The sequence below is a fragment of the Henckelia pumila genome, unplaced genomic scaffold, assembly GCF_033568475.1.
Source record: "Henckelia pumila isolate YLH828 unplaced genomic scaffold, ASM3356847v2 CTG_549, whole genome shotgun sequence".
Taxonomy (NCBI): domain Eukaryota; kingdom Viridiplantae; phylum Streptophyta; class Magnoliopsida; order Lamiales; family Gesneriaceae; genus Henckelia; species Henckelia pumila.
Genome location: NW_027331861.1, coordinates 1 through 26,867, shown reverse-complemented (window position 1 = coordinate 26,867; position 26,867 = coordinate 1). Strand labels below are relative to the sequence as shown.

At 33.6% G+C, this 26,867-nt stretch overlaps 2 protein-coding genes and 1 pseudogene across 4 annotated transcripts; 2 read left to right on the top strand and 1 right to left on the bottom strand.

Moving 5' to 3' along the window:
• Positions 1-466: 466 nt before the first annotated feature.
• On the bottom strand, positions 467-8,654 carry LOC140873400 (shaggy-related protein kinase alpha). The gene is made up of 13 exons (XM_073276500.1): positions 8,530-8,654; positions 5,448-5,612; positions 5,240-5,332; positions 4,452-4,511; positions 4,065-4,337; positions 3,369-3,443; positions 2,464-2,520; positions 2,243-2,383; positions 2,082-2,132; positions 1,520-1,615; positions 1,360-1,443; positions 886-988; positions 467-795 (listed from the first exon to the last, which is right to left on the bottom strand). Exons 2-13 carry the CDS (start codon positions 5,559-5,561, stop codon positions 713-715), a joined length of 1,230 nt encoding a protein of 409 aa, XP_073132601.1. The 5' UTR covers positions 5,562-5,612; positions 8,530-8,654; the 3' UTR covers positions 467-712.
• Positions 8,655-11,774: 3,120 nt separating this feature from the next.
• On the top strand, positions 11,775-13,989 carry LOC140873415 (uncharacterized; annotated as a pseudogene).
• A 5,037-nt stretch (positions 13,990-19,026) lies between these two features.
• On the top strand, positions 19,027-25,077 carry LOC140873401 (kinesin-like protein KIN-1). 3 transcript variants are annotated; one of them, XM_073276502.1, is made up of 16 exons: positions 19,027-19,061; positions 19,214-19,356; positions 20,617-20,719; positions 20,837-20,880; positions 22,138-22,167; positions 22,240-22,362; positions 22,457-22,482; positions 22,601-22,682; positions 23,284-23,325; positions 23,401-23,434; positions 23,583-23,658; positions 23,726-23,939; positions 24,020-24,111; positions 24,294-24,408; positions 24,493-24,672; positions 24,826-25,077. In XM_073276502.1, exons 2-16 carry the CDS (start codon positions 19,231-19,233, stop codon positions 24,943-24,945), a joined length of 1,407 nt encoding a protein of 468 aa, XP_073132603.1. In that variant the 5' UTR covers positions 19,027-19,061; positions 19,214-19,230; the 3' UTR covers positions 24,946-25,077. The 3 variants fall into 3 exon arrangements, with proteins under 3 accessions (XP_073132603.1, XP_073132602.1, XP_073132604.1); XM_073276501.1 differs by having other exon boundaries at positions 23,714-23,939; XM_073276503.1 differs by lacking the exons at positions 19,027-19,061; positions 19,214-19,356; positions 20,617-20,719; positions 20,837-20,880 and adding an exon at positions 20,943-21,434 and having other exon boundaries at positions 23,714-23,939.
• The last annotated feature ends 1,790 nt before the right edge of the window (positions 25,078-26,867 follow it).

Here is a 26,867-nt window from a genome sequence, read left to right as displayed (position 1 = left end):
AGAACATGAAATGATCCAATCTTCTAACAAATCGGACATTCGACGTTCACATCGACGACTCCTAGGGGTTAAAGAAGAGCCATCGCCTATACTGTCATACCTCGTTACGTAGTACTTTCTTGTTTTTCTAACAATGAGGGAGGGATCTACCTATTCTCGACCACTCTAGTCTATACCAATGGCGTTAGGGAAAAAATGAACTGGGATTTTACTTTTCATTCATGGCCTCGTGCTTCTCAGTTAGGTAAAGCCAAAAGATTTATGATTTAGATGTATACGATACCAATCCACAAGCCAGAAAACGAATCCTAATAATATATTTAGGTAGCGTTTGCAAGAACTTACTCTTAAGTGTGCATCCAAAACTTCTAACTGATAAAATATTTGGAAATTGTATGTAGAAGCTCGAAAACACTCGAAACAAGCTTGAAAGCACTACCTTGATATGATGCAACAAACATGTAAATCCAACACAATAACTATCATTTAGATAAAATAATTAGTCATCCTCATAGACGAGGTTAAATTACACACAACATATTTATATCCATTGACAATGAATAGCATACAGCACTTAACCCAAATCTTCTTTTGCGGAAACGAGGTGTATCTAGTACAAAACAATACAAAATGAACCAAGGGACAGCAGATGAGGGCAAGAAGAAACATGGTGAGAGCCTGAGAGGTGTGCATGTACGGCACTTGAAGGATTTTATAACCCAAGGAAGGGACACTGCTTTCGAGCATGCTCGGGTACCAACTTTATCAGGATTTCCTCAGGAACACCTTTCAACTCTGAAACTCAGATGTAACATCCATTTCAAACTTCGATAAACAAGAAAGGACAAATAGAGCGTAAATGTTTTAGTTCATGAGAATGCGTACCATGAGGCTTGAAGTTGAACAATGGGGGAAGAAAACGCCCATTGGGCAGACGGGTGTTTGGATCACGAAGCTCGTCAAAAAAGGTGTGGGTCATGGCATCCAGCTGTAGAGTAATTAAACGCATCAAATTCCAGAACAAAACCAGGGAAGGAACAATTTGCCATCAGCAAATGATGTAGCTACGGATAAAGGAAAGCATCAAAGGATTAAGAAATTTATGACACATTACACAGGTTTCTATTCATCAATAGGACATCTATACGCCAGCTCTATTAAGACAGTACTCCATGAAGAGATGAAATATATAAACCACAATGATAACAAGTGAGTTTCTCCTGTAAAGAATTAGGTAATCCTACACTCTGATATGCTCATGTTTCATGGTCGCTAACTCAACTGAAGGAAAAAATAAATGTCCGCAGAAATTTTCCCAGCCCCCCTCCCTCTCTTCCAGACTGAGAAAAAAATACTCACAGCAGAGCAACGCAGGTTAGGAGAATATTGCAGAAGTCTCGACACCAGATCAACCGCTTCTGGGGGCATGCGTTTGTGGAATACCTGAAGTGAAAATTTATGAAACAAAAACAGATAGGAGACATTCAATATCAGCATAATTTACATAGCCAACAAGTACCTTGTGCCATGGATGAGCTTTAATTTGAGGAAACTTGAACTCAGTATAGTTCGGATTCATGCATTTAATTTCCTCTCTTGTTGGAGTGCCTAAAACCTGAAAAAAAAACTCAGTTATTTAATAGGTTGAGAAACAGAAAATTGCTGAACTAGGCCAAAGACAACAGGGAGAGGAACTTTATCGCTCCACAAAAATATAAGCTTTCAACCATTTTTTCTGGGGAAACGAGCTTTCAACCATTGAACAACACAAGCCAGTAATTACTTAAAGTACATACATTAAATCAAAACAAAAGCAACAAATCGTGACATTCAGAATTATATAAACTGCAAATCCACAAAAAACTCCAAATATCTCCCCACATTTTTGTCTATGAATGAATGAATTTCTCAGGATGTTAGAAGAACAAGATTAACAAACACGGAACTGTTCCAAACTCAAACTACACCAATCCAACCACCCCCAGCTCCACACCAGCAACTAAGGAAGAAATACAAATCAAGAAGCTTGTGTGTTGTGTTAGAGAGAGAGAGAGAGAGAGAGAGAGAGAGAGAGAGAGAACCTTGATAATCTCAACAAGCTGGTCCACTCCACTCTCACCAGGGAAAAGGGGCTGAAGAGGCAAAGCCCATCAACAACACACATAATACGAGGGGATGATAATCTTAGTACTGTTATCAAAGATCTATTATACAACACTAAGAAAAATGGTCAAAAAAGTACCTGTCCAAGAAGTAGCTCAGCAAGCACACACCCAGTAGACCAGATATCAATTGCTGTAGTATACTCGGTCGCTCCAAAAATGAGCTCAGGTGCTCTATAATACCTAGAGCAAATGTAAGAGATATTGGGTTCCCCTTTGACCTGCCAAAACATTGCAAATTAGATCATACATATTGCCCGTTGCAAAAATGTGACCTCCAATATATAGACATTACACATACCAACACTTTTGCACTTCCAAAATCGCATAATTTAACCTGGTGGGTGTGTGGATTCACCTGCACAATGTATTTTATTAGCTTTGAAAGTAACACATGGGTTAACAGTTAAAAGTGACCATTAAGGTCAGATATGCGTCGTCTAACCAGTATATTGTTAGCGCGATATTTTTTTCCAAATGAAACCAATACATACATGTTTAATTACACATCCACAAATTATAACGAGGACCTGATAGCTGATTTCCTTAATGTAAGCCAATTTATACAGCCATTTATTGTGGCTTAGTAACAGCAAACTTTCCAAGTATTTTCCAGAAGGTATGAATAAATTCGTGGTATTGGGCAAGATGTTGGTTTCTTTGAGCACATATTCGTCATCATAAGGCAGGCCTTAGTTGCATTTAAATAGGAACACATTCAAATAAATGCTCTTTTAAAAAAATGTTGTTTCCTTAAAGGCAATGTGGTTTCCTTAAGTGAGAGAATATGTATCTATACTCGCCATATTGTACCCAAGTAAATGGGAGGGCTACGCCGCTACGGTCTTTCTTCTTGACATACTACCCCCCACCCCGGAAATTTGAATACAGCTCGTACGTCTATGAATGATTAAAAGGGTATAAAAATCATATCCCATTCACAAGAAAAAGGGGGGGAATCAAACTTCATAGAGCTCTATGAGACAATACTTTGAATTTGCCAATTATTACCACGAAAAGAATCAACTTGTGGATTAAAAATATCACAAGATAGATGACTCGGATGACGTTAAATCTGGTTAGAATCAAATATTCAAAACGGATGTACTCCAAAGTCAATTTGTCTTGGCAGTAAAAATACACAAGCTTCGGTATGTGAAGGGTAACAGATAAACAGAGTAATAATATAATCGAAAATTTACGTACCAACAAATTTTGAGGCTTTATATCTCTGTGACATACTCCAATGCCTCGATGGATGTAGCACAATGCTCTAAAGATCTGCCAAATAGCAAAATAATAACAGTACCTTCCCCGATTCACATATTAGATATCATGAATTACATTAAGTTAACATGTAGTAGAACAGACAGAACAATTCCAGGCAGTAGTTGTGATAATAAAACAAAAGCTATCATGCACTCTAGCTTGAAGTCATTACGTTCAGAAGAGCCCAAATAGCCCATAAAACACTATAAAACATAGATCCTGGTCCAGATACCCAGAAATTTTCATGCTGCCTTTAAGGTCACTACCCCAAAGGTGCATCTAAAGGTGGACATTTATCAATACATATGGGTCCACTATTTTTTCATTGTACCCCACGTGTATTGATAAATATCCACCCTTAGATGCACTTTGGGGTAGTGCCCATAAAAATAGCATCTCACTCACCCAGATACCCCTACAAGCAGCATGCTAAATGGGAGCAACCGCAGGTCAAAATAGGTAAGTCCATGTCTTGCAATACTAGAAGCAACAATACATTTGGCATCCAGGCGGAGCGATCAAGATTGTATATGCAAATAGAATACATACAGAAGAAAACAGTATCCAAGTGGAGTGCCACCAGACAAAGAGATCATATATATCTGAAAGCAGCACCAAAAGCAAACCACATACCTGGTAGCTATACAGCTTCACATATATCAGAGGCATCCGCTGGTTCAATTTATTATAATGTTTGATAACTCGATGGACAGTTTCAGGAACATACTCAAGAACCAGATTAAGATACAATTCATCCTTTTCAGTTGTTGAGAAGAAACAGTGTTTGAATGCCACAACATTTGGATGGTCAAGTAGGCGCATTGTTTGCAGCTCGCGGTTCTTGTACCTCTTGTCCTGAAGAACTTTCTTTATGGCAACAGATTCGCCAGTCTCCAAGCATTTTGCCTGGATAATCAATAAGGTTAACAAACAATAACATCCATGATCATCCTTCATAGTAAAACACATAATACAGTTGTAACCATCAGTTACAAGTCAAAAATAATAAAGAAATCGCACCTGGAACACTACTCCAAATGATCCATGTCCAACAACTCGTTCAGCCATGTAGCTAATTGTCTGAAAACAACCCCCCCAAAAAAAGATCAAGTCAGAATGCCAACATCACCAGGGATCACAAATCACATTTCCATGACTTGCAACCCCAATCCTCTGGCTAAGACAATTTATAAAATATAATATTTAGCAGTCATCACCTCTTATCGTTGATCATTCAGACAAAAATGTTGCATTTGCAAAACCAACAGGTGAAAGGTTCCTTGGGTTTTTCCTCAATTAAAAATTCAAACAAAAAACATCAAGTTTGATCGCTCTTGCAAGTCTAATCAGCATCTGAGAGAACGATCTCTCCTCAATTAATTCCCAATGAAGCGGGAGATCAATAAAGCCAGTTAGATTTTCTTAAGAAGCCCTCCCGCTTTATGAGCAAAACAATTAGATTCTATCAGTAAATCGAGAGAATCAACCTCTTACCCACTTCCAACTCCTTGGATCCTTTTCTAACCATTAAGGGTTTCATTCTTTTTCTTTTTCTTTTTCCATTTGTTAAGGGGGATGGGGAGACTGGCTCTTTTGAGGGTATTCAGAGATACTAAGAAATGGGATACGACAATCTTTTTCATTGGGTTATTAGATAATTTAAGTGTTCCATGTTCGTTCTTTTATCTGATGGAGAGGGATATTTCTTGATTGGGAAGGATGTTTTTGTATTTAGAAGAATAGACATTAGCATAAGGCTATTACATAGAGAAAGGAACAAAAAATCAATCACAAATATGGTGCATCACCTGCTTTGGTTGACCATTTCGACCACCAATAGTTGTCACAATTATGTGGCCAGTTTCAGTCCCATTACCATCCACAACTGTTGCTTCCATTTCCTAGAATATCATAACCATGTTAAGCTAGGCCCAACCGCACTCCAGGAAAGAGGAAAGAACACTTCCCAACAGATGTTTTAATAAAAACAAAAGTATTAAGACTCTAGAGACGTACCTTATCATCCCGGATTTTCATCTCATTCATTTCCTCGGGCAACCTATCAACCCCCATTTCATGACTGCCAGACTCCCTTAAACCAGAAGTGGGAGCTACACCCACTGATGCCATTTAATTGAGAAAAAAAAAAAGCTAATTGTATAACCTCAGCAAGTCATTCACCTATAGAAACAAACAAGACAATGTAAACTTCTGACCAAACAGATCTGTATTTAAACTATTTTTTCTTCCATCCTTCATTTAATGAATAATATCTGGTCAAAAGAATTGAGTACATGTGATTATCCTAGCAAACACAAAAAGGCCGGTGGTTGAGTGAATTATGCAAATCTAATCCAAGGTGACAAAAATTTATAAAAATTTACACGAGCCAAGAAATCTTTGATGGAATCGCTAAAATTTTATCGAAAAGGAGATTGAAAATTACACTGCATGCGCGTTTAAGACGGACTCAACCAGTTGGCACACACTAACACATATGTTGACCACAATTACTTTCCTACAATAAAAGGAAAGGCAATCTGTTCTTTTTCAATATTTTCATTAAGTACACAAGACCAAAATAAGATATTGGACTCGAGTTCTTGATGATTTCATAATCCAGCAAAAAGTGAGTCAAAAAGGAATGTGATTATGAATATTTAAAATCTTTATCTCCATTGATAGATTTTTACTATCCCATTTGCTCGACTAAAAAAATATATGGTACATACATTAGCATGGATTTCTTCGTGAGAAAAAGGCCAGTATGTTGACCACCACTCGATTTACAAACATCAGTCTGTCCTACCACAAAAAACACACTATTCAACACGAAACAAGCGAAAAATAACTAAGGTAGCGCTTGATGTGATGGTCGATTTGGAGGAAGGGACTTTATTTGAGAAATGGATTTAAGGTGACTCTCATTTTGTGTGTTTTTGAAATCGATCACAATTACTATTGAAGTTTCTTACCTAGATAATTGATATAGGGTGGATTTAAAATTTAATTAAGTTTTGTCAAATCGAACAAATCAAGGAATTTGAAATCCATAATATCCATTATTTCAAATACATCAATCCAAATACAAAATAAGATTTCTTAATCTTTGTAGCCCATGCCATTACAGATATTATATCACCATTGTCCATTTCATATCTATGATGAAAATCCTCCAAAAAAATCAGTAAACCATACACGACCACAAAAGAGGATTTGAAAAGAGAAAAATAAAACAAAATCCATTTTATAGCATAAATTTTCATTAATTTAAATATTCAAACAAATTCTTTAATTTAATCATAATAGGCACAATATCTCAAGAATTCACAACCATTTCAACTTGGGTGAATAAGCATCAATAAATCCAATAACCTCCAATTCAATTTCACAGTTTCGATAAATAAAAATTATTGAGATTTACAATTAAAATATAGCAACTATTATTAATTAGTCTTTCCGTGACAATAAAATATCGAGTAGCTAAATAAAATTATTGAGATTTACAAATAAATATAGATATAATATATTTAAAAAAATCCTGTGTCAACAAAATTTCCTGGCGTGGCTTCCCAACACATTTCCAAAATCAGACTAGCATAACTTGTTTGTGAAATAATCAGTGTCATCGAATCCAAGAAAAATCAAGAATCTAGGGTAAGACATTTCATACAGAGAATAAGTTCAGACTTCAGTGGGTGCATAATATGTGTATCCACCAAACCGTAAAATAAATCTACCATTCGAAAAGTTATCACTCGAAGAACATAGCAAAAATTAGACTATCTTAGATGGTAACGTTTACAAGATATTGGACCCTTATATGGTAACCGGAGAATATGCATAATTTTAACAGCATATGTACAGCAACTTAACGTCTTGCAAACTGGTTATAATAATCCACGGTAGAAGTGAAAGATTCCACGGTAGAAGTGAAAGATTCATTCTCAAGGTGCTACAGTAGAATTTTATCAATCCATCTCCTTATCTGGGCTACCAAATTGAGTCAAACGAGAGATTACAAAACAATCCATGGGTAATCAAGCTTATCAAACGGGCCCTTAAAGACATGTTTTAATCCCAAATGCCAAAAAAATGATGATGATAATAATAATAAATAAATAAAACTAAATGTCCTACATTTTATAAAATAAAAAATTAATCTTCCCAAGGCAGTGCAATCTTCAACCAAACCCTTCACCTACAACACCAAACCGCATATATTACAGGACGCACTTGCATCACCATGGAGCACATAGATAACAACTCAGTGTGTTCGCTCCAATACATGAAACTCTAACACATAATAATTCTCTCAAATCCATCTGTTTATCCTTTTCATCTGCAATGCTATATCCGAGGCATCCTTTGTCACTTCAACTTTTGTCGCCCGCCCGCCCACGACAACTCTTTCACAATAAAGTTGCACGATAATATCTCCAAGTATTATCTCCAAGTATTAAACACTTAAAGAAATTTTTCATGCATTTATTGAACATAGTTTGACAGAAATAATGCCCATATTAACTTTTTGATAATTAATAACTTTATCTTCAACTATTTAACCAAAAAATCATTTAACTACTTAAAGGTCAATAATACCAAAACTCCTGGCGCTGAAAAATCCATGAAAAAGCTAAGGAGTTAATCCACATGAAAACATAAGGATATTAAACAACAATAAACCTGCACAATCTCGTCACATGGAACATCTTACAGATTTCCAAACAAAACAGTCAGATATCTATTGTGAATAACCAAAGTTAAAGAAAATAAAACACCAAAAAAACACGAAATAGATCTAACATTGAAAAGAACAAAAAAAGTAGCCAGCCCTAGATTCAGGAAACAATCAACGAGAACAGCAAACAAAATCTGATAAACAAGTTAAACGAAACCATAAACGGATCCACGTCGTGGAACAAATAAAATCGTGTCAAATCCACGAACAGCGTCTGCTCCCACCCCCAAAAAAAAGCTAAAAAAAATGGGAAAACCAGCTGAAAATTAAGACCAAATCATCCCAAAAAAAAAAAAAAACACACACAACACCATCATCAAGGTGATCAGAATATTAAGAAGGCTGCTAAGAACGTACCGATGATCATCGGTGACTGACTCTGACGATTAGTTTGTGGCCAATATTATATGACACCATCACCTTTAGAGAGAGGAGCACAAATTTAGAGCGAGAGAAAAAGCGACAAATATATACAAGCATATACATACACAAGAGAGACACTTTAAATCTTATTATTAGTATTATTATTATTTCATTTTAGTATAAGATAAGAAAGTTTAGTTTAATTATTATTTTTTATTTTATTTTATCTGTCCTCGCACATGACAGCCACAGAGCATTGCAAATAGCATTAGTTTTGCTTGACGGTCAAAGCTCATTCATTGCCTTTTATTTTATTTTATTTATTATTTATTATAGTATAATGATGATAAATAATATATATAATATTAATATGTCAGACTATTTTTTTATAAATATTTCTCTGTGCGATAGATCGACCTGATTCATATACATAATGAAAAATAGTATTTTATTCGTGTATTAGGTTGAATAGAAAATCTTTTTCACTATATCAATTCATAAATAGTTCTCAAAAGAGTTTTTGTGTGTGAAATGGCATGAGACATCATATAGCTGACTTCGTTTAATCATAGAAAGACTCGTGTAATGTATATGCTCCATATATTTGAAATTATGTGTTATGTTTGGAGTTCAGTGGAAAAAAATTATAAATCGCACTTGTTTATAGTATAGATATGTCTTGATATGAATTTCTTACAGGTTTCATCAATGCCTATTTACATGAGTATCCTAGTCAGACATGAAGAGTAATGTACTAGTGTAAATTTGTTAGAAATTTACCAACTTCTTCGAAACAAAAGGCAAAAATAGGAAGTCAAAAAAAAAGTAAATAATATAAATAAAACTTTGCTATGAAGGTTACAAATAGTATTCGGTTTTTTTAAGAACAAAAATAAAAGTATAGTTGTTTATGTAATTAATTATACCGTGTAATGGTGAATATATTATTTAATAAATTACTTATTGTTTGAGTATTTTGTGATAAATGAGATATATATTTTATGATAAAATGAGTGAGATATCATTTGATTTTTTTTTTTAAAGTAGCGTCTTTGATGGCTGCTTGATTATAAAAAAATCATTTGCTTCGTTATCATCTATTATTTTTACAAGTCGCGGAATAGAAACTGTCAGAAACATAGTCCTCCTTTCATTTTTATAATTATGATATTATTTTTATTTTAATATAAATCAAATTGATTATATAATTTTTATAATTATGATATTTTTATTTTTATTTTAATATGAATCAAATTGATTATAAAAAATATTCTATAAGTAATACGTATACCAAAATACACACACACATATATATATATATATATATTTGTGACGTGGGAACCCGCGGCCGCTACTTTTTGGTGTGCTACGCAATAGTCTGCAAACTACGCTAGTCAGGTAAACCACACTAGGTAAGCCTTGTGTGACAGACTAGTCTAAGAAGGTGTTGGTAGGAGAAATCGAACTCCTGACCTATGGTCAAGAGTTCACCTACTTCATCAACTTGAACTACCTTTTAAGGGCAAACACAGATATATATTAGTTTGCGGGCCGGTGGTGGTCTGCAAAGTTTGAACTTTCCAAACATATGAGCTAAGTTCCCAGGAATTGAGATATTATAATATTATTTTAGATCTATTGACCAGTAAAGATAGCTGCTTTGTTGACACTCAGCTTTATTTTATTTTTATATATAACTAGTTATTTAATTAGGCCATTAAAATAAAGTTATTATATATAACTAACTATTTAATTAGGCAATAGTGAGGTGCAGATTTCAATTCCGTTGAATTGAGATTTTCAAATTCAATATCACCTTATAAAGTTATAATATGTTCGGAATAATGACCGCCGGCCCGTTTGGAATAGATTTGGTTGAGTTGGAGAGATGTAAATTAAAGTCAGTACTAAAGCACGTTTGGAATGGTTTTAGGAAATATTTTTGAGTTTTTCTTTCATATAATTTGAAATTTGTGTGAAATAAAAGCTAAAAAATGCTTCGTATAAGCAATTCCAAATATTACCTAAGGCAATCTTCAACCCAGGACGGGGGCGCCAAATTCTGCATCATTTTGGGGCCCCCACCTTGTTCAATATTAATTAAATATTTTTGGTATTATTTTAATAACTAAATATTAGAGAAAAAAATAATATATAATAATTTAATATAATAAACAAATAAGTATTTTTAATTATATTTAATTTAATTTTTAACATTTAAATAATTATTAAATAATTATTTTATAATTAATTTATTTTGTAATACAAGTTCAAATAATTAAACTACAAGTATAAATTGGACTACAAATATCAAATTCAAATACATAAAGGAATCTACTAGTTGAAAATTGAAATACAAATACAAACTGAAATACATAATCAATCTAGAAATACGTAATTGAAATACATGATGGAAACACACATGCAAATTAGAACACATAATTCAAAATACAATTAGAACGAATCATTGAAACAAATAATCAATACGGTGGTAAATTAGATCCAGATCCTCCAATATTACCCAAATATTGGCCATACATGTCACGACCTTGTTGTTCAGATGCTTGTTTTTTTTTCGTTAATTTTTGCCCGTTCAATTCGCACAATTTCACGCATTTTTGGATCGCCAATTGTGCTCAAATCCATGAACATAACTCTATTTTCCTCTTGAAGTTCAGCCAACGCCAATTGTTGTTTTCGAGCTTCGATTTTATTTTTCTGATTTTCTAATTTTAATGTGATATTGTGCTGCTCAAGCATTTTAATATCATAAGTTTGTTGGAGTTCAGTAGATCCCTTTTGTAGGACATCAATAATTTCGTGATGCCCTTGTTTAATCGTCGATAACAATTCCGCAATGTTGTCATCCTTTTTTTTCTTCAATTTTGCCTTTTTAACTCCAAGAGGTCGGCTGGATGAAGTGTCACCTACATTTTCATCACTACTTAAATTAATAGTAAAAGAATTTATTCCTTGAGAACCTGATTTTGGTGTCTGAGTTTCTGACTGTGATGAATCCAAGTTTGTGACATTGGTTTGAGGTGCGAAGCTCGATGGATGGATGTTACTATAAAATTTTTCAAGACCTTTCAAAATTGGCCATACATGATCAAACTTGAATTCTTTGTTGTAATTAGGATCTTGCATGAACATATCTTTTGCTCTGTGTAACCGCGAAAAAACCAAATCATATTAGAGTCTTTATAGCAAACTATAGATATATATAAATAATACTCACAATGTCCTCGTCAGATGCACCACTTGGTTTGAGAATTTCGATTTGGTTAATGCATCCTCTTAATCTTCCAACTTGACGGAGTATAGTTTTCACGCGGCACTGCAGTGATATTTTGTTACGTACTTGTAGGGTGTTTGGTTTGCTACTATTGTAAGCTTCTTCAACACGAGCCCAGAACTGATCTTTGGATTGAATGATACCGATAATAAGATTCTGTGTTATGTCAAGGTACATATGACATAGAATTTTATCTTCTTCAATGGTGTAAGAAGCATTTCTAGCATTGGATGTCATTGTGTTGCTTGAAAAGGATGATAAGATTGAGTTTGTATAAGACTAATGTACCCAATTTATACTGAAATCCAATAGCCATGGAAACACACATCCAACGGTCAGAATCTTGATCCGTGTAGAATTCATCCAACGGTTATGATTTAGCTCTAAAAACACACATCTAACGGTCAGGATCTTGATCCGTGTAAAATTCATCCAACGATTGTGATTTAGCTCTGAAAACACACATCCAACGGTCAGGATCTTGATCCGTGTAGAATCCATCCAACGGTTGTGATTTAGCTCTGAAAGCACACATCCAACGGTCAGGATCTTGATCCGTGTAGAATCCATCCAACGGTTGTGATTTAGCTCTGAAAACACACATCCAACGGTCAGGATATTGATCCGTGTAAAATACATCCAACGGTTGTGATTTAGATCTGAAAACACACATCCAACGGTCAGGATTTTGATTCGTGTAGAATCCATCCAACGATTGTGGTTTAGATCTCTCCAACGGTTACATTCTTCACAACTATTATATAGTGTGATGTAATAATCCTATTTTCTCACAACACTCATTTTACATTCTCATTATCTAGAAAATGAATTCTCCGAATTACAATTATCTTCCACTAACTCATCTTCGTTGTTGGGCAAAGAAGATGAAACACAGAATGAGTGGTTGAATGTTGTTGAGAGTGTTAAAAATAAAAGAAAAGCAGTCATAGAAGTGATAACTCAAGAGCAAGAGTTGGTTGTTGCGTACGTGATTCAAAATGATGAAGAATCCACACACAGAGGTTCGATTCCAGGTCATGTAGTCATCCATCGTGATCGAAAAGTCGCCGATCGTAATCTATTCAATGATTACTTTGCTGAAATTCCAAGATATAATGAAGCAATGTTTCGAAGACGATTTCGAATGTCTCGAAACTTGTTCATTCGTATCGTAGATGAGGTAAAGAATCACGATTCTTATTTCGTTCAACGAGCAGATAGTGTGGGGCGGCTTGGTCTATCAACTCTGCAAAAAATAACAGCCGCATTACGAATGCTAGCATATGCTTTACCCGCGGATGCTACTGATGAATATATCAAAATTGGAGAATCTACTGCAATTGTGTTTATGCAACGGTTTTGTCGTGCTGTAGTGGAAGTTTTTGCAGAACGATACTTGAGATCACCTACTCTACATAGGTGAACAACGAGGATTTCCAGCGATGTTGGGAAGTTTTGACTGTATGCACTGGAAGTGGAAAAATTGCCCAACGGCTTGGGCAGACCAATATGCAGGTCATAGTGGTTCTCCGACAATCATTTTAGAAGCAGTAGCTGATTACGATATTTGGATATGACATGCATATTTTGGAATGCCCGGAACAAATAATGATATAAATGTTTTTGAGGCGTCTAGTTTATTCTCCAAACTTGCACAAGGTATTGCTCCTACTGCTTATTACAAAATTGGAGGAAAAAAATATGATATGAGATATTACTTAGCTGATGGTATTTATCCGAAATGGTCAACTATTGTGCAAAGCATTCATGATCCACGCGGACCAAAAAAGAAATATTTCGCAATGAAGCAAGAATCTTGTAGAAAAAACGTTGAGCGTGCATTTGGAGTTCTTCAATCACGATTTGCTATTGTGGCATCCCCAACACGTGGTTGGAAAAAATGTAATTTACATGACATAATGTCATCATGTATCATAATGCACAACATGATTATCGAAGATGAACGCGACCTCAGTGCACCCATTCAAGATGCGAGAAAAACACCTGCTCCAGAAGTAGAAATGATTGTCGATGAGAATATGAAGTTCCAAGAATTTCTCAGTCGATATAAAAAAATAAAAGACAAAGATACTCACTACGCACTGCGAAATGCTTTAATTGAGCATTTGTGGGATGAATATAGTAGTTCAAATGTTTGACAGTTGTACTCGAACGGTTTAAGCATTTATATTTGAAATTATATTTGTATTATGCTTATAATTTGTATGTGTTATGTTTGATGTTGTATTCGTTTTGTATTCGTGGTATGTTTGAAGTTGTATCCATTTTGTGGTCATTTTAGGTTTGAAATCGTACACATATTTATCAATTTTAATCATTTCATATATTAATTTGTATTATTTGTAATTAATTTATATAATAATAGTTAAATCATAAAATTAAAAATAATATTTATATGTATTAACAATAAAATAAATTTTAATTAATAAAACTATTAAATATATAATTTGTAAAAATATTTATTAACGTTAAAATATATATTTTTTAAAAAATATTAATTATATAATTTGTAAAAATATGTTGAATAAAATTAATTAATATATGTGAAATAAAAGGAATATTATGAGAATATTTTTTTTGGTGTAAGATTTGGTGTAAATGGGGTTGGAGATGAATGTTGTGTTTGGTGCAGAAATTGCACTATTTTAGTGCAAAACTTGCACCAAAATGGTGCGCAGGGTTGGAGATGGCCTAAGTATTTTGTGGAAGAAAATATCAAAAGTGTGTTTCATATAAGTAAAATCTCAAACATTACCTAAGTTATGGTTCAAACATTTGACATGGCACATGTTTAATTAAGAGCGACGTAATTTATGCATAATTCAGTTTAGAAATAACAAATTCTACATTTGTTTCATTAATTTGTAGGTAATATTTACGTAAGTATGATGGTTCAACTTTGTCGACACTGAGCTTTATTTCATTTTATTTATTATTACACATAACTAATTATTTAATCAGGCCACTAAAATAAAGTTATTATTGTATATAACTAACTATTTAATTAGGCCACTGGTGAGGTACATAAATCAATTCCATTGGATTTAGATTTTCAAATTCGACATCGAGTTATAATATGTTCGGGATGATGACCACCCGGCCGTTTGGAACAGATTTGGTTGAGTTGAAGATACGTAAAGTCGTCAAGTCGGTATTAAGTATTGGTTCAAACGATCTAACGTGAGCAATATATAGTTATGAACGACTAATTTATGGATAATTCATCAGTTTGAAAATAACAAATTTTATATTTGTTTCATTTATTTATGGTAATACTTACGTATGCACAACGGTTCATCAACTTGTCGTGTCATGTTTAATGAGACATAAAAACTTTATGATCGTACCCTCTTTATTTCATTTGTCGTTATTTATCGTATCTATAGCCTCTACTGATAATTTATCTGGAACTCTTGGTTTTTTGTGTGTTCCGTTATACATATATATATATATATACATATATATATATATGTATAATACTAAAGCATGTTATTATTTTACGATTGTGAGTTTAGAAATACATGCTTACGTAGAACAATAGCCATGAAAGCTAATATTTTATAGGACTCGCTTGTAAACTTGAACATGATGAAAACGCATGTCTAGCATGTTATTATTTTACGATTGTGAGTTTAGGAATACATGCTTACGTAGAACAATAGTCATGAAAGCTAATATTTTATAGCACTCGCTTGTAAACTTGAACATGATGAAAACACATATCTTCTTGTTTATAAAATAGTTTATTCCGGTCCAAATTAGTTATAAGAGATATAATTATACGAGTATTTTATACCGATCATTATATTATGACCTAAATATGATGAGTGTATTATACTCTCCATTTGTAAAGTAAACGTAATACAATTTTCTGTTTTGCCTAAGAGATAATATTTGTTTAAATATTGCATAGTTTGTTTGGCTGGAGAAGCTAAGCAATTTAAAACATTTTTTAAACAATTTTTAGTTTTTGGTTACAAACACTGTTTCTAAAAATCACTCCAATATTTGTTGTTTTTAAAAATTTTGTAGTATTTGGTTATAAACATGATTTTTTAAAGATTCAAATGTTAATTATAATTTAAAAATATGTTTCTTTAGGAGAAATACTAACACATTAAACCCAAATTTCATCAAGTACAACTTCTTGAAGCCAAGAAGGAAATTCATCAAATAACCAAGATATATTATAAGAACGATATAAAGCAAATTTGGCGAGTTTATGAGCAATCCGCTTACCTTTTGGCGCACCGCGCATATGCTTTATTCCAAGAATGCCCGGAGTTGACAAAAGATCTTGAATTTGTGCAATCATTGAAAACTCAGTCTAAGATAATTTATCGACGCAATCACCTCACTAACCGCCTCCAAAGAGTCTGAGAATATCCAAAAATTAATAATATCATTTTGAATACAGAAATTCAACCCAATTAAAATTGCTGAAAGTTCGCCCTGAGAACCGATCCAGGATTACGAATCTTATTAGCCAAAGCAACTATAACATGCCCACGATAATCCCACACAATTTCCCATATCGAAAAGTATCCCTTACGATCATCAAATCTTGCATCTACATCTGATCTAAATTGACCATTATGAGGTTTTATCCATTTATCCTTCACATCAGATTTTGCACTTCTGAAGTGTGTTGAAGATGCTAGAGACACATTCTTGAGTTCTGCAAGCATCGAAGATGCCCAATCTACACATATAGGCTTGGTATTTGGACTTACCCCATGTTTATTATGACACAATTTAGCCCACACATCCCAAGCTTGGATGCAAAACAGACACAGTTCATCCTCTAAAATCAATTTCGATAATCCATACAAAATTTCCAAGAAAGCACTTTCACCCATACGATTTGGCTCCGTTTGGTATCAAAAGGCAGGCCAAAAAAGCAATTTTTTTTTAAAAAAAGTGTTTTTTCAGCTAATAAGGCGTTTGAATGACCAAATAAGTGCTTAAAAAATCACTTTTTAAGTAAAAAAAAAGCTTTTCAAAAGCAAAAAATTATAGCTTAAAAAAACATTTATTTTAAAAAATCACTACAAAATCCAAACGAAATCAAAATTTTTTCCAAAATGGGTCTCCTTTTCAAATATGACGAAACTGCGAGCAAAAGAAAAACGAATGACACGTAGCAGCTAGCCAAAGATGATTTTCCCCCATAAACACATACCTAGGGGTGTTCATATTTCGGATAAAATCGAAAAAACCGAAAATTCAAACCGGAAAAATCAAAGACTGAATCGAACCGAAAATCGTATTTTGTAATTCGGATATAAATATTAAAACGAAGTTTATTTGGTTCGATTTTGGATTATATATTTCAAAACCGAACCGACCGAAAAACCGAAATTAAATTAAATTAATAATTTTATTTATATTATATGTTAGGAGATGATATTTAGTGAATGAATAATCATTTTGAATATTTTTTTGTTGATTGTTCTTTACTTAATTCATTGTTGTTGTTTATGTAATTTATTGTTGATTAATTGATTGTTCTTTATGTATTTTTTAGTTAATTATTGTTTATATAACTCAATTAGACTTTATTTTTAAAGTTTTTACTAAGAAATTATGTAAAAAAACATATTATATTTTATAATGTATTTTTATTATTAATTTTAATAATTGTATCAAAATCGGAATAACTGTATCAAAATTTGTTTTATTTTTTTGAAAATATTATAAGACTTTGGTTGGGTGTTTGTCTCTGTATTGTTTGTTATTTTTTTGTTTCTTCACTATATGACTATAACTTTAAGTTGTGATTTGGAGTATTTAAATTATATGTTGGATGAAATTTATGTTTTTTTATTGTGTTATGTATTATTAATGATCAAACCGAACCGTATAAACCGGTCCATTATAGTACAAAAATCGAACCGAACCGAAGTAGAACAGTTTGACTTTGGATTATATTTTTTATAAACCGAAAACCGAAAAATCAAACCGAAATTAGACAAATTAAAATCGAACCGACCAATGAACAACCCTACACATACCTGAAGTGGAAACATGGTGACACGCAAATTAAATTTCTGTAGGTATGTGATTAAAAACAGTTCTTCAGATGAAAATCAAATCTTCAATTTAAGAGAAAAATTTCAAATTTCATATAGATTTCCACCAAGATTTAAGTGTGTACGATGATCTATCTAGAGGGGCATCAAAGTTCCCCATCTCCATCTGATAACCCGACTTCGCAGCGTAGTTTCATTTTTCCTCCTACCTCCAAAACCTGGAATCACAACCGTCGTTACGATTAATCGGGATATTGAGTATCTCTTCAACTTCGAAAGTGGGAAACACTGATCGAAGTTTCTCAGCATTCCAATAACCATCAAAATTTATAAACTCCATTGCCTTGAGATCAATCACATCAGTGATCTTCACTTAACTTCTTTCGTGAGAGGCCTGGTACAAAATATCTAGAAGCTACAACAAAAAAACACTATAATTTTACGTTAACAAACACTCAAAATCACTTATACAAATCTAGAAACATTATAACCTTAAGTTTTCATACGATATGGACATGTTCATCAAGTTAATATAATTGATTTTATTTTTATATAAAATATATTATGTTTGTATATATTACCTCCATAAATATTTTTTTATAATAATTATCTATCAGATTCAGGTAGGAAGCATTTCAAAATACTATCTTAATCATGGCCTGTTTTTTTTACAAATATTTTTGGAGATTTTTTAAAATCATAAGTTTTATTTATATATGAGTATTTAGTAGTTTTGAATGGAATTCATAAAATTTCATTTATATTTTAATACAAGCATTTAGTTTTTGAAAATTTGCATTTTTTATATTTTCATTTCTACACACACATATATATATAGACACACACACATAAGTATTTTATGCACTTATACGAATTTTATCATTTGTTTTTCTTCGATTTCTATTAATTTCATATAATTTTTTTAGCAATCATATTATAACAAGATAAAAAAATTTGGATACAAAACATTCAAAATGTGACGACAACAACAACAATTATATTATAATTATAATAATATAAGTAAATACACCATTTGATAATGTAGTATTAATTAAAATCTAGATAATCGAAAGAAATAAATGATATATTGGGCATCTGGATTCTGGGAGGATAATAAAGTCATTTACAATCAGGATTTTTTCACTCGCTCGAAGTAATTTCTCTCCCCGCCTTTTCAGGTCCCCTCTCTCGCTCTTCTGTATACCCACTGCATTTCGAGCATTCATGTTACACACATTTGATTTGCGTTAATCTCATGCAATTATTTCTTCTATTGAATGAAATTCGACATAAATTCATGAATGAGACTGTTTTGATTGATCGAGCATAGGTTTTGCTTGAGTTTGCATGCTGAAAAGGATGCGGAACATAAGAGTTTGCGCTCTGTTCAGACCTCTGAATGGGAGAGAAAGGTCCGATCACGGTGATTCCGTCTGCATTACCGGTGTTGATTCTGAATCCTTCATAATCAAGGTAGAAGATCGCACCTATCACTCTGACTCGGTGTTCCTTTGTAAGTTGTATGAATGCGATTCTGCGCCTTTACGTAGTTTATTCAGGGTGTAATAAAAGCCATTTGGGTGTTTTTACGATTCATATATTGTTTGAGTGCACAATAATATGTATATTATAAGTTTATTCCAATCAGTGAATGTGTGTTTGGAAATGCTATGGTGGAACGGACTTATAATCACGTGTGTTAGTTGCTGTGGGTTACGTTGAGAGTGGGGGTCATGAAATACCTAAAATAATATTACACTTGCGTTTTAGTCCCAATCGGTCGACCAAATTTTCACTTTACTCTCAATTGTCACGAGCTTGATACACACTCGAGAGAGTCAAGCAACTTTTTCTTAATATCTCCTTGTGGAGTAATTAAAGATTCTTGACGTGGTGTGATGGTGGGACAGGGCAATTTGAGGTATACATCAAATTATAGTGTCATATAGGTTTGTGATGAGTTGGTCCGACACTTCTCTCTCTATTTCTCTCGCTTGATTGTGCACCTCATTATTTGTGTGTATGAAATGGACGATGAGAGATGTGAAATTGAGTCAAATATATATGAGTGGATGATCTTGAATGATGCTGACAATGTTGAGCGGAGCCTAGAAACTACAAACGGGTAAAGTCATAAAACATTAATAGTCCAAATTCCAACATAAATGTTCCAAAATTGATATGGATTAGTTCAAATACAGAAGCTGAAAGGGACTGCCTTTTTTCTGTAAATATTACAATTTAGATACCTATCCTAATTTCGTGATGAAATAATATCTTCCAAAACCCTCATAAGTTCTTACACTTTTCTTGAAACTTTGTGGATTTCGTAGATTTAAGGGGCGCATACACCCAGATAACTTTGGTAGTTGTCTGTCACATGGAGATTAGATTTGATTTCTTGTTCAATGTTCATGTAAAAAAATTATAAACAAGTTGGATCTTGATGTTGTCATGTTAATATCCTTTTTTTTAACAATTAGTATAAACAAGTGAACATGCTTCAAAATTTAAATATGCGTTTGAGTTTAAATTAATGTGAACTTATCTACTCTGAGGTTAAAAGCATTTCTATTGTTCCTTTGGAGGTTACAACTTAATTGGTGTCTCTGTATCTGATAATCATGAGTTCATCTGTATATGAATATAGCATATAATTGATTTAAAAGAGGACAGGGAAGCAAGAAATGGATAATTAGGGGATTAAGCTTGCTTGAATTTGTCCCATGGCAGGATGAGAAGCAAGAGGAATTGGAGTTTTGTTTTGATAGAGTGTTTTATCAAGGATCAGAGCAGGCTGACATATATGAATTCATTGCATTACCCGTTGTCAGGGGTGAAAATCTGTTCTGTTTTCCATCTTCTCTAATATTTTTGATTTCTTTATTTTTTATGCTTAGTCAAGATAATGGTTCAATCTAACTTCATGTTTTTAACTGTCAAAAAACTGTAGGTATTTTTGATGGAGTGAATGGTGCCATCATTACGTACGGACAGGTGAAATTCTTGGTTTGGTTCTGAAAATTACATCAATCAGTATATCAAATATTAGGCCATAAGCTCAAAGAGAGAGTTTTCAATGTTATGCATCAATTGCCATTGCTCACCCCATGAGAAGCTTACATTCACAGCGGCTCACTGGAACAGCTTTTACTTACTCACTAATATTTGGTGCATGCACTTTCATCCGGCCTGCAATGTGAACATGAACCACACTTCTGACGCTGACTTTATTGCAGTCCTTCCCAATATTGTCTTTTGCCCCTATGTAGCCTCCGATTGGGACTGCCAAGGTTATGCAATAAGTCCAAGAGGATAGCCAAACTAAAAAAAATAGGTTTTTACATTGTGACCGAAGAACCCTCGAGCTTATTAGCTAACGACATTTTGTTGTGGAACCAATGTTGGATATATGACACAAATCTGATTTTTATTGTTTGTGTCAATAGGTACATGAAAAAGGATACTGAACTATCAACCCTCTGTACTTGTCAATGTTCGGAATCCATCACATGTTTTGGTGCATAATGAGAAATACCAAACTGCACAATGTACCTACCATGTTCAACTATTAATCTTTGTTTGATGTCAATTCATTAAAAGTTGTTTGGTAACTTGTTCAGAATTCTTTGCTGCGCTGTTGCAGAGTATGATAGATACCCTGTAGAAATCTAGTCTTTACTTGAATGTAGCTCTTTCTTTAGCATATTTGTGTTATTTTTGCTCACCCATTGGATAAAGGCATAAAGCCTTTGAGGGAATTCTGTAGTGCATAGTTACAAGATGTAGCTTTATGCATATCTGTTGCTGTTAGTTCAAAATTCAGACGTTTTGCATAATCTGTTGTGATGGAATTTTGATGATTGTACATGAGTACCCTTAATCAGCAACCACAAAGTACGCAGAGAAGTTCTGATTCACAAGTTCTGGTTGATGTATAGTTACTGGGGAGTGGGGAAAAAATTGAGAGCATATTTGTTCTACTGTTTCTTTCCTGCCCTCTCTGTCTCTCCGTTCTTCCTTTGTTGAGGATCATAATACTCAATGAAAAAAGATTCCAGTTTTGTGTTAAACCTAAAATGAATAATAATTTGCGTTACTCGTCTTTGTCTTGTGAACACATTATTCCCTTTGTATCAATTGTCAAGACGGATAACATAACGTTTGAAGTTTTTTCTTCCTTTTTTACCTGTTACTAAGTTCTCAAAGTTATTATACCCAAGTATGAATCCTTTCACTTGCATCTTTAATCAGACAGGAGCAGGAAAGACTTACACCATGGAGGTAATGTAATTGCAATGAAATATGCACTCAATATTATTTGACAAAGATCTTATTCAGTCTATTTTGTTTCAGGGACCAAAATTAATAGATTGTGAGGAAAAAGAGAAAGGCTTGCTACCAAGAGTGGTGGATGGCATTTTTGACATAAATAAACATTCAAACGACACGGCCAAGTACACGATTAAACTGTCAATGGTATGAGATCCTTAAGAGGATAAACTCTCCTTAGCAGTTTATATATTATTAATTATTAGCTCTCAAAGGGACTCTCTTTTCGTGACGCTTTCAGGTAGAAATATACATGGAGAGAGTAAGGTTTGCATCACCTGAAAGTATCAGCGGTTGCCTGATCTTCCGTCTCGAAATTGGAAGTTGATATTATGTTGGAAAATTGGCACATATTCTGTGCTAATGAGTACTTTTCACTACTCAGGGACCTTTTTGATCTATCCAAGGACAATTTGCAGATTAAGGAGAGCAGGGAGCAAGGAATATTTGTGTCTGGAGTGACGGAGGTGAGGATCCTTCCACCCTGCTAACCCCGAATACTTCTGCTTGAGACATCATTCTGACATAGGGAAAGATACATATGTACACGTGTCACTATGACAGAGTGTTGTTAGCCTCTGCTGATGGAGAATCCATAAGAAAAACTGGTTCATTTGGTTTTGGCCTGGAATTGGAATTCGTCTTTGCTACTATTTTTCTTGCCTGTTATCAAATATTTTTGCACACCAACTCTTGATGACAGCTACTTTCCACTTGGAATGCATGAATAATAGGATAGTTATGGATGAAACTTTATGTCTCTGATCAAGTGGCTGAAGATGTATATATAGAAGTTTTCTGGTATTCAGATAGGTTATATCACATTTGCACGAAGAAAATGAAACTGTAGCAGATTGAGTGACAGAATGCTATTGCATGGGCACATGGCACCTGGATGAGTCATAGGACAGATTATATTCCCGTGTCCTTCAGTATTCCATATGCAGTTACTATTTTAGATTTCATGACTTTCTATACCTAATTTTCTTATTCCTGCAATGGCCCCCTTTTAAAATTAACTCTCATCATGCATTCTAGCTTTTACAAGCTTTGATTTTGTTTTTCCAGATCCTTGTATCAGATTCTGCAGAGGCATTACATTGCCTTTCGGTAAGATATAGGTTCCTTATGTTCCTTGCTGTTCATTGTTGTGTTCTGTAACTTAACTCGTTCTTCATTTTGCAGAGTGGAATAGCAAACAGAGCCGTTGGAGACACCCGTATTCTTTTTTTTTTAATCTTTTTTTTTTCCAACTTGTATAGATTACTTCCTCCCAAATTGCCCAAGGAGCAGGCTAGCACCTTTCCATCGAATATTTGAGTTCATCGCTGTCTGTTTTGGAAGCATGTAAAATTTAACCTGTACAGAAATGAATGTGGTCAGCAGTAGAAGTCACTGCATATACATATTTTCAATCCAGCTGAAACTAAGGAAGGAGAAAAGGTATACTCAACTTCAAAATTTTCAAATAATTGGAATCAACTCTTTATGTGCGTAGAAACTGCGTCAGGTTTGGAAAGTTAATCCTCGTAGACTTAGCCGGATCTGAGAAAGCAGAGAAGACTGGAGCTGGAGGCAGAGTTCTCGAAGAAGCAAAAACTATCAACAAATCACTGTCCGCACTTGGAAACGTGATAAATGCTTTAACTTGTGCTTCAACAGTGAGGGGGAATCATATCCCCTATCGTGACTCTAAGCTTACACGGATTTTGCAGGATGCTATTGTTAGTCTGTTTGCATAAACTCCATCTGATTGTCACCGTTTTAACTCTTCATAAATATGAAATTACCTTGCACTTCACAGGGAGGAGACTCCCATACTACATTGCTCTGCTGCTGCTCACCAAGCCCATCAAATGCGCCAGAGACCTTGTCCACTCTTCGATTTGGTTCAAGGTATGCAAATTTACTTTTGGTTGGCTATGATGATCAACAAGTCTGGATCTCCTATGATCTCGAGTTCTATATATTTAGATGGGATGGAACAGGAATAGGACATATAGATTCAAACTTTTTTGTATGCTTATTTTTTTGCCGAGACTGTGCTGGTAGAGTTGATTTTTTCGATCTCCGAATAGAGCAAGACATATAAAGGCATCAACACTAGTAAATTTCAAAGGAGATGAAGACACCAAAAGTCCTGAATCAGTCTCAATGATCAAAGATGAGTCATGTGAGAGGATTTTGGAAAAGGTTACCCTCATTCTCCACAAATTTTGACCAGTAAATGGTTTGCGTGTCTTTCTGTATCTAATCAGTTTTGTGTCCCAAATATAGATGAGACTGAGAATGAAGATCGAAGATGTCCAACTGCTAGAGCAGCTATTCATTTTGGAAGGAATTTTCTTCGACCCCAACTCGACTGAAGAAACGGAAGCAGCTTATGAAGATGTTATATCAACCACTATTTCATCTCTACAAGATGCTGTCAAAGTACTTACTATCAAAGTAGAAGAGGTAACAACAAGCATTCGCTGCAAGAGATGGTGTGAACCAAAAATACGAGTGCATTTACTTGCATACCAGGATTCACTTTATTTTTCTTTAAATTGTCCATATATGTACCCTTTTTTAATCGGCTTGGGATAAACTCTATTGACATTGTCACAGCTCAAGAATGGCAAGGAGGCTTTGGAGAAGGAGAACAAGGCTCTCAAAAACCAGATCATAGCTGCTCAATCATCACCATTTCTGTCCCGGATTTGCATGATCTTCCTCAGAAAGCAGTGAATTTTGTGTTTTCCTAGGATTTGAGCATCTGTAGTCGCAATACTTACGAAGCTACCAGGACATATTCGTCAAATTCACATTGAATTTATGATTGTAGATGTCAAACTTATTAGAAATTATTCCCAAATCATTACATGGATAATTTTTTATTGAACAGTGTTCCAGGTGCAACCACACTCACACTCGTACGACTAATCTTACATGGACTAATCTTACATATAAAAATTTCAGACAAATTTATTAATCAAATCTCATGATATATTGAATATAAAATCTCATGATATAATATCAAAATTTTATGATATAATAGCAAAATTCACGATATAATTATTGTATATATCATTGTACGATATATTAATTGTAACTTTAATATTATTATTTTTAATTTAGACTCAAGTTCTAGACTCGAATAAAACCCAAGAGGTATTATACGTTCAGAATGCGATGCCTAATTTGCTACTACATATAAATCGTTGATAATTTATCTTATTTTAATAACTAAGTTCCCTTGGTTCATCAATTCTTGAGACACTGTTTGATCATACATATACATGCATACTTTTTACTTTTACAACCAAAAGCAAAACATAATGTGAATAATGAATATGCTCCGACAGTTTGACTAGTAGTTGGTAAGATCAAAAAAAATATAGCGGGTAAGAGAAAGGGATGATGATTCCAGCGCTCACGAATTTTTTAAATAAAATATTATTATAAAAATAATACTAATTAATCACAAGTGGCAAACTTGCATATCTAGTAGAATCCGAGGGATTGGTCCTAGGATTCTCAATTTCTCATAATCCTTTTTTTTTTTTTTTAAATGTGACCCATCATTTTAAAAAAAAGAATCTTTCAATTATTTTTTAAAAAACTATCATCTACTTGTTTTCCGGAAAAAAATTATTATTATGGTATAATCTTAGTGATAATGCACGCTAATTATTAATTTTTCTCTTCATAATGGTATAAACGCTACTTATTAATTTTTATCCTAATAATAATAATAAAAATGGTTTTAAAATACACTAATACTAATATATTTATTGAAATTAAATTAATAATAATGGCATATGATGAATTATATCCAAAATTGGTATTTAGCCCACTAATGGGCCCATGTAATCTTAGGCCCACAAAACATCTATAAATAGGGCAATTCTAAGGGGAGGATCTCATTTTCGCACATTACCTTTCTTTCCGCACATCACCTTTTTTTTCATTTGCTCTGTTTTATTCGGGGTAGTACTGATTTGAGCATTGGAAAGCTTTCGTCCGCTGGCGATTCGTGACATAGGTGATGATCAATTACTTCATGTTGAGAGTTTGCAAGAACGATAACTGCATACCTCTTCGAATTTCTCTAATTCTGGTAATTATTTTGTTTAGTCGCACAATATATCATTATAATCTATTCTATTTTATAATAGTTGAGAGACACATATTAACTATTAACACGAGGACACCAACTTTTATCCTCTCATCTCATTTCTATCCACTATCTCATTAAACCTTCCACTCAATCTACCCACAAAAAAAAATTACATATAAAAATAACTTTTACTTTTATTTTACACGCTTATGCGTGTGCTTGTTTTACTAATAGTAATAATAATACAATTCAACATAGAAAAGATATATTTTTTATTATTTCGCAAAATAAAATCGACAATTTGATTTTGAAATAAAGGGAAATTTTAACAAGAAACACTCATGTTTTGCCGCGTATATTTTATTTTATTTTATTTATTGGGTAAATTATTAAAAGCCCAATACTCATTACTCTCCACGTGTATTCCTGTAAATTGATCCAAGAGAGAGGGCATATATTGGTAATTACTGATTCGTATTTAAACGGCGACCTAAACCCTAAATTCTCTCTCAATCTTACCCCCACCGTATCCAATCTCCCATTGATTTTT